Source organism: Jaculus jaculus, chromosome 21, assembly GCF_020740685.1.
Source record: "Jaculus jaculus isolate mJacJac1 chromosome 21, mJacJac1.mat.Y.cur, whole genome shotgun sequence".
Taxonomy (NCBI): domain Eukaryota; kingdom Metazoa; phylum Chordata; class Mammalia; order Rodentia; family Dipodidae; genus Jaculus; species Jaculus jaculus.
In genome coordinates, this window is record NC_059122.1 from 12,176,150 (window position 1) to 12,185,011 (window position 8,862).

At 53.5% G+C, this 8,862-nt stretch overlaps 1 protein-coding gene across 1 annotated transcript; it reads left to right on the forward strand.

Moving 5' to 3' along the window:
• The first annotated feature begins 4,443 nt into the window (after positions 1–4,443).
• Ndufb7 (NADH:ubiquinone oxidoreductase subunit B7) lies at positions 4,444–8,857 on the forward strand. The gene is made up of 3 exons (XM_004672970.2): positions 4,444–4,644; positions 8,363–8,531; positions 8,660–8,857. The coding sequence occupies exons 1-3, from the start codon at positions 4,533–4,535 to the stop codon at positions 8,784–8,786; spliced, it is 408 nt and encodes a 135-aa protein (XP_004673027.1). The 5' UTR covers positions 4,444–4,532; the 3' UTR covers positions 8,787–8,857.
• Positions 8,858–8,862: the final 5 nt, after the last annotated feature.

Sequence of the window (8,862 nt, forward strand, 5' to 3'; positions counted from 1 at the left end):
TCCAACTACGTGCCAGGCAGCGGTCACCTCCCATGCAGCCGTCTGACTAGGCCTCTGTGAACCTCCTCCTCATTCTCTCATCCCTTAGTCGATTTGACGCATCTTGATCCATTTTTCAAATAATTTATTTATTTAAGAGAGAGAGAGGAAGAGGCAGATAGAAAGAAAGAGAGGATGGGCACACCAGGGCCTCCAGCCACTGCAAACGAACTCCAGACGCGTGTGTCACCTTATGCATCTGGCTTACATGGGTCCTGGGGAATCGAACCTGGATCCTTAGGCTTCATGGGCAAGTGCCTTAACCGCTAAGCCACCTCTCCAGCCTCGACCTGTTTTGTTTGTTTGTTTGTTTGTTTTTCTTGTTGTAACAAAACAGTAGAAGTAAAAAGAATAGAAGCTTAGCCAGGCATGGTAGCACACACCTGTCATCCCAGCGCTAGGGAGGCTGAGGCAGGAAGATCATGAATTGGAGGCCAGCCTGGCTATGGTAGTGTGTTCAGGAGCAGTGTGAGCTACATAGGGAGAGCCTGTCTCAAAAAATAAATAAATGAATAAATAAATAAATAAATAAATAAATAAAACAACTTAGAATCTAGCAAAGTCCTGGGTCTCAGCCCTGGCACCACAAAAGAAGAAAAAAAGGAAAAAAAAAGCCTTCTTCAGCCCATGGTTCTGGAAGCCAGGAAGTCCAGAGCACCTCACCAACATATGGCAAGAGAGTCCTTGCCATTTCCTGACAAGGTGAGACAGCCAGCCAGAGGCCAAGGCAGAGGAATACGGGGTCCAGGCAAAATAAAGGAAAAGAGGGAGCTGGGCGTGATGGCGCACACCTTTAATCCCAGCACTCAGGAGGGAGAGGTGTGAGGATCGCTGTGAGTTCGAGGCCACCCTGAGACTACACAGTGAATTCCAGGTCAGCCTGGGCTAGAGTGAGACCCTACTTAGAAAAGCCAGACAGAGAGAAGAAAGGAAAGAAAGAAAAACCTTCAGAACACAGAACCTACTGTGTGCCAGCTCTACCACAGAGGCAGGACGATGCCAGTGGGCAAACCAAACTCCCTGCTCCTGGGAGCCAGCACTGCAAAGGAGAAGCCAAAATAGCCAACACGAAACCAGCTTAAATACGTCAAGTGTTCCAGCTTGGGTGGCACGGAGCACGAAGATGCAAAACAAACCTGGGTGAGGGTGGGCACAGTCTGCTGGGCACAGGCCTGGCAGTGCTACGAGGCAGGCAGGTGGCGTGCTGGCGTTTCACAGCTGAACTGGCCAGCTCTCTGAGAAGGGAAGTGATGCCGGGAGGTGGCTCAGGAAGACTGGCTCCCGGGCCTCTGGGGGCTTGTTTCCTCCCAGCTCTGAGCTCCCCATGAACAGCTGAGAGAGGGAGGGCAAGACGTCCTAGGGCAGGGCAGGGCTGCCTGGCAAGCTCTGCAGGATGGGAGCTGTACAACTCCAAGAGAAGCCGTTCACGGAGACCCCCTGGAGTCAGGAAGGGCACGAGAATCACGAATCCCAGCTGGAGAGGTGGCGCAGTGGTTACAGGTGCTTGCAAAGCTTGATGGCCCGGGTTTGATTGCCCAGCATGTAAAGTAGTGGCTGTGTGGACAGGTTGTTTGCAGCAGCAAGAGGCCCTGGAAGATCCATCCATGCTCTCTCATAAATAAATTAGTTTATTTTAAAAAAAAAAGGTTTAGAGAGACTTAAAATTAATTAAATTAAGAGGAGGGATTGGGAGCCGGGCGTGGTGGCGCACGCCTTTAATCCCAGCACTCGGGAGGCAGAGGTAGGAGGATCGCCGAGAGTTCGAGGCCACCCTGAGACTACAGAGTGAATTCCAGGTCAGCCTGGACCAGAGTGAGACCCTACCTCGAAAAATCAAAAAAAAAAAAAAAAGAGGAGGGATTGATCAGTGGTGAAGGCACCTGCCAGCAAATCCAAAGGACCCGGGTTTGATTCCCCAGTACCCATGTAAGTCAGATACACAAAGTGGCACATGTGTTTGAAGTGAGTTTGAAGTGGCTGGAAGCTCTTGCACGTCTACTCTCTCTGTCTCTCTTCTCTCTCTTTCTCTCCGCTTGAAAATAAATAGAATTAGCCGGGCGTGGTGGCGCATGCCTTTAATCTCAGCACTTGGGAGGCAGAGGTAGGAGGATTGCTATGAGTTCAAGGCCACCCTGAGACTCCATAGTGAATTCCAGGTCAGCCTGGGCTACAGTGAGACCCTACCTCGAAAAACCAAAAAAAAAAATAAAAGAAAAGAAAATAAATAGAATTTAAAAAAAAATTAAGAGGAGGGCTGGAGAGATGGCTTAGTGGTTAAGGTGTTTGCCTGGAAAGTCAAAGGACCAAGATTCGATTCCCCAGGACCCACGTAAGCCAGAGGCACAGGGGCATATGTGTCTGGAGTTCACTTGCAGTGGCTGGAGGCCCTGGCGTGCCCCCATTCTCTCTGTTGCCTCTCTATATCCCTCTCTCTCTCAAATAAATAAATTAATTTTTTTTAATTAATAGGAGGGCTGGAGAGATGGCTTAGCGGTTAAGCGCTTGCCTGTGAAACCTAAGGACCCCAGTTTGAGGCTCAATTCCCCAGGACCCACGTTAGCCACATGCACAAGGGGGCGCACACATCCGGAATACGTTTGCAGTGGCTGGAAGCCCTGGTGTGCCCACTCTCTCTCTCTCTCTCTTTCTCTCTGCTTCTTTCTCTGTCTGTCGCTCTCAAATAAATAAATAAAAATAAGCCAAAAAAATTTTAAAAAGACAATTACAAAGAGCTCCTGCCCATGAGAAGGCAGACAGGGGTAAAGCCCCCCGCATTTTATTTTAAACGAATCACAAAACTGTGCCATGGCCTGGAGACCGGAACAGGGCACATAAGGAGTCCTGGAAAGGAAGGACCTGTTGTCCATGGGCTAGCATACATTGCTTGCTCTTTCTCTGTCTCTTAAGATTTTTATTTATATTTATTTATTTACTAGAGGCAGAGAGAGAGAGAGAGAATGGGCACGCCAGGGCCTCCAGCCACTGTAAACGAACTCCAGATGCATGCACCACCATGTGCATCTGGCTTACATGGGACCCAGAGAATCGAACCTGGGTCCTTAGTCTGCGCAGGGATGCACCTTTACTACTAAGCCATCTTGGCAGCCCTCTCTCTCCCTCTCTCTCTCTCTCTCTCTCTCTCTCTATCTCTCTATCTCTCTCTCTCTCCCTTTTGTTCCCCTTTATTTATTTGAAAGAGAGGAGGAGGCAGATAGAGAAAGACGGAGGGAGGGGAGGGAGAGAATGGGCATGCCAGGGCCTCCAGACACTGTAAGCGAACTCCACACATGTGCGCCACCTTGTACATCTGGCTTACGTGGGTCCTGGGGAATCGAACATGGATCCTTAGGCTTTGTGCAGGCAAGTGTCTTAACCACTAAACCATCCTGCCAGTCCGGTTGTTTGATTTTGTTTGTTTGGTTGGTTGGTTATCTTGGTTTTTCGAGGTAGGGTCTCACTCTAGCTCTGACTGAGCTGCAATTCACTGTGTAGTCTCAGGGTGGCCTCGAACTCATGGCGATCCTCCTACCTCTGCCTTCCGAGTGCTGCCATTAAAGGTGTGTGCCATCACGCCTGGCTTCTAGATCCGCTCTTACGGCACTGTGATTATTTCCTATTTTATCAGATTATGATCTTCTCATGCATGCGTGCGTGTGCGTGCGTGTGTGTGTATGCAGTGTGCATTCACGTGGTGTTCCTGAGAGTGTGCAGGTGCACATGTATGTGTATGTATCTATGGAGGCCAGAGGTCGACTTGGCGTGACTCCATGTATTGCTCTCCTTTTTTTTTTTTTTGTTTTGTTTTGGGTTTATTTTGTTCGTTTTTTGTTTTGTTTTATAAGATTTATTTTTATTTATTTATTAGAGTCCGAATGGGAGAGACAGAGAGAGAGAGTGAGAATGGGCACACCAAGGCCTCTAGCCACTGCAAATGAACTCCAGACACATAATGCCACATCTGGCTTACGTGGGACATGGAGAATTGAACCTAGGTCCTTAGGCTTCGTAAGCATAAGCCTTAACCTCTCAGCCATCTCTCTAGCCCTGGCTTGCTTGCTTGCTTGCTTGCTTGCTTGCTTGCTCTCTCTCTTTCCCTCTCTCTTCCTTTCTTTCTTTCTATTTTTTTTTTTTTAGGTAGGGTCTCACTCTAGCTCAGGCTAACCTAGAATTTACTATGGAGTCCCAGGCTGGCCTCGAACTCATGGCGATCCTCCTGCCTCTGCCTCCCGTGCGCTGGGATGAACAACACATGCTGTCCGCCAGGAGGCACCCTGAGGTCCAAGCATCTTCCAAGCGAAGAAGAGCCGCCAGCTGCCCTCTGCGTCCTCCACACCGCCAGGGGGCGCAGGGCAGCCGGGCGTGCGTCTTCAGGACAGTTCCTCTCTAGGAAGCCAGGCGACCCGGAAGCACTACCCGGAAGGCGGAGCGGAGCTTCCGGGATAAGGAGCGAGGTGACCCCCGGGGCCGCTGCGGGCGTGTGCGGAGAAGCAGCCATGGGGGCGCACCTGGGCCGGCGCTACCTGGGCGACGCGTCGACGGAGCCCGACCCCCTGCACATGCCCACCTTCCCTCCGGACCTGGGCTTCGCGGACCGCAAGGAGCGCGGTGAGGCTCTGCGCAGGCGCGGGTCGCCCTGAGCGTGCAGAGACGGGAGGGCACGGGCCTGGGGGGAGAGGCTGACCCAATGGGGTGCCGTTATTATTATTATTAATTTAAAAGAGAGAGAATGGGCGCGCCTGGGCCTCCAGCCACTGCAAACAAACTCCAGACGCCTGTGCCACCTTGTGCACCTGGCTTACGTGGGTCCTGGAGAGTCGAACCGGGATTCTTTAGCTTTGCAGGCAAACGCCTTAACCGCTAAGCCATTCCTCCAGCCCTGTGTGCTTGTTTTTAAAAAAAAAAAAAAAATATATATATATATATGTTTATGGTTTTTGAGGTGGGGTCTCACTCTAGCCCAGGCTGAGCTGGAATTCACTATGTAATCTCAGGCTGGTCTTGAACTCACGGCGATCCTCCTGCCTCTGTCTCCCGAGTGCTGGGATTACAGGTGTGAGCCACCCTTGCTGCTATTTGGGGCTTTTTTTTTTTTGAAGTAGGGCCTCAAAAGCAACCTAATTTTCAATGTTAGATCTCAATCCAGTTCTGTAGTGCCTCCATGCCCACCTTGACTTTAGTTCTATTTTGGTTTTTGCTTTTTTAAAAAGATGTTCTTTATATATATATATGTATGTATACGTGTGTGTGTGTGTGTGTGTATTGTTTGTTTACAGTTTTTCGAGGTATGTAGTCTCAGGGTGGCCTCGAACTCAGTGATCCTCCTGAGTGCACCACCACACCCGGCTTATTTTTCACTTTTATTTTTAAAATTTTGTTTGAGAGAGAGAAAATGCACATGCCAGGGTCTCCAGCCACTGTAAACGAACTCCAGATGCATGCGCCACCTTGTGCTTCTGGCTTACGTGGGTCCTGGAGAATTGAATTGGATGCTTTGTATTTGCAGGCAAGTGCCTTAACTGCTAAACCATCGCTCTAGCCCTTGGATTTTTGTTTTTTGGTTTTGGGGTTTTTTGTTGTTGTTTTGGGGTTTGTTTGTTTTTTTTTTTTTTTTTTTTGGTTTTTTGAGGTAGGGTCTCACTCTGATCCAGGCTGACCTGGAATTAACTCTCTAGTCTCAGGGTGGCCTTGAACTCACGGCCATCCTCTTACCTCTGCCTCCCGAGTGCGGGGATTAAAGGCGTGCGCCATCACACCCGGCTTTTTTTTTTAAATATTTATATGCAAGCAAAGAGAGAATAGACACATTAGGTCATAGGGCCATTGCAAATGAACTCCAGATACTCGCGCCACTATGTGCATCCGGCTTTAAGTGGGCACTGGAGGAATCGAACCCGGGTTGTTAAGCTTTGCAGGCAGGTGCCTTAACCGCTGAGCCATCTGCCCAGTCACAATTTTGTTTTGTTTTTGAGGCTGGATCTTGTTATTTCGTCCAGACTGGTTGGTTCAAACTCAGTCCTCCTGCCTCAGCGTCCCAAAGGCAGAGATTCCAGGAGTGCGCCACCACACGGGGCCTCACCGCACCTCGCACTCGGTGGTCTTAGAATCCACCCTTCTTCGACGCAGGCCCCTCCCGCCGTCGTCCCACGCACAGTAAAGGGACGGCCCCCACCCTTCCTGGTATTCAGGCCAAACAAACCTGTCCTACCTCAAGGTCTTGGGGCCTGTTCCACCTGCAGTGTTTCCCCTGCAGGCTCACCTGTCCCCTCTCCCCTCCGTGGCTCATCTCCCCAGGTTTGCCAGAGATTCTGTTGTGCTGGTATCCCCCGCTTGCACCGGGCCTTTTAGCCGAGCAGAGCCTAAGGGCTGCTGCTGGCCGGTTTGGAGCCGGAGGGCGAAGGAGGAGCAGGGATTGCCAACCTCTTGCTCCAGGTTCCGCGGCTCCAGCGGAGGCCCGCGAGGTGGACGCTTGGGCCTGACGTGCCAGTGAGGGCCGGGCAAAGGGAGAGGGTCAGCTCGTGGGCGTGGGTAAGGCCCACAGCCTTCTCTTGGAAAGCTAGTGTTGCTGCTAGAATCGGCGAGGCCCGGAGGGTGGAGGACACAAGGAAGCAAGGGGTCGTGTCCCGCGGTAGTGGGTGACCCTGTGAGCCGTGCCTGGGCAGTGGAGGGTTGAAGCCCGCGGTGTCTTGTGTATGGAGCAGGGGCCAAGGATCTGACCTGGGCCCAGGTGGAAGAAAGAACGGTGGCAGGGAGCAGCCCTTGGAGGGAGAATGGCAGTTTTTGAGTCTCTGTGGGCAAGAGGGGAGGGGACACGTGCCAGGGCGTGTGTGCACAGATCCCTGACCTCTGACCCCAGCACATAACCAAGCGAACTGGTCCTTGAGCTTCCAAGGGATTCCCGTTACACACTCGCGCTAATACAGTCGGCTTTACACGGGTTCTGGGGATCCACGCTCCAGCTGTCACTCTTGTACAGCAAGCTTCTCTCCATTGAGGCGTCTCCCCAGCCCCACCCACTGTTTTCCTTTTTTTTTTTTTTTTTCATGAGGCTAGCTCAACAAACTGGCTTTTTTTTTAACTTTTTTTTAAATTAATTAATTTATTTATTTGAGAGCGACAGACACAGAGAGAAAGACAGATAGAGGGAGAGAGAGAGAATGGGCGCGCCAGGGCCTCCAGCCTCTGCAAACGAACTCCAGACGCGTGCGCCCCCTTTTGCATCTGGCTAACGTGGGACCTGGGGAACCGAGCCTCGAACCGGGGTCCTTAGGCTTCACAGGCAAGCGCTTAACCGCTAAGCCGTCTCTCCAGCCCACAAACTGGCTTTTTTGTTGTTTTAATGAGAGAGAGAGAATTGGTACACGAGGGCCTCGGCCACTGCAATCGAACTCCATGCATGCGCACCCCGTTGTGCGCAAGTGTGACTTTGCACGCTTGTGTCACTGTGCATCTGGCTTACGTGGGACCTGGAGAGTCGAACGTGAGTCCTTAGTCGTGGCAGGCAAGCACCTTAACCAGTAAGCCATGTCTTGTTGGCTTGCTCCTTACAGCGCCGCGAGTTGAGCCCTAGGGCCTCCCTCACAGCCGCTAAGCACGTTACTACTGACCACATCCCCTGCCTCCCCAGGCTGCTCAGCCTGGCCCTGATGTCACTCTGCATGTCTTAAACGTGTGACCGGGAACTACAGGCCTGAGCCACCGAGCCCGGTGAACACATTTTAATGCCGTGTGAGGTGGAGGGGGTGGAGCCCCGAGGATGGAGGAAGGCCGGCCCCCCGTGGAAGGGACCTGGGACCGCAGGGCCCGAGCTTAAGTGGTTTTTGTCAGGGGTCAGGTCCGCGGGCGTGGGGCAGCGCGTGCTTAGGTATGATGAGACAGTTTGGTCGGCAGGTCCGCATGACTTCGGTCCGAGTCCCGGCACCTAGTGACATTTTTGTGTCAGAGCACACTGTGACGTCATGGCGACGGGAGCTCCTAATGAGGCTTTTCCACGCGTGTGCCCTCGCTTCCACGGCTGTACTGTTGGCTTCCTTGGCGGTCCGTTCTGCTGCGGGGAGGCCGAGACCCCAGCCCTCGGTGGCTTAGGGGCCTGGGCAAGGTGGGATAGGAAGCCATCTCGGCGCTCCAGGGCTGCAGGGGCCGGATGGGGAGCGGAGGGCCGCGTCTGCTTGCAGCCGCAGGTTGTCTGAGAGCCATTTCTAGACAGCGCCTGGCCCTGAGGACGCGGGTGCTCCGCGATGCCCACCACCTGCGGGCTGGGCACGGGGCACTGCGGCCCCCGTGCGGGAGGGAGGGCCCGTGCTGAGCCTGCTGCCCCTCCTGACAGTGATGGTGGCCACCCAGCAGGAGATGAGTGACGCGCAGCTGCCGCTGGAGCAGCGGGACTACTGCGCGCACTACCTGCTGCGGCTGCTCAAGTGCAAGCGCGACCACTTCCCCAACTTCCTGGCCTGCAGCCACGAGCGCCACGACTGGGACTACTGCGAGCACCTGGAGTAAGCGGCGGCGGGGGGTGCGGGGTTCCCGTGGGACCCCTGCCCGGGCCTCCCGGGGCCCACCTGTCGGCAGGGCATGGCCCGGCTCCCCGGCCCTGAGACCCCCTGTGTGCTCTGCCCGCCCGCAGCTACGTGAAGCGCATGAAGGAGTTCGAGCGAGAGCGGCGGCTGCTGCAGAGGAAGAAGCGGCGGGAGCAGCGGGAGGCGCGGCTCGCGGAAGGCAGCGGGGACGTGAGCCCCGAGGCGGCCCTGTAGGCGTCGCGCCCCGGTCTGCAGTGAAATAAAAGCTGGGGCGTGGTCTCTGACCCCCTAAAGAACACACCGAACCCCA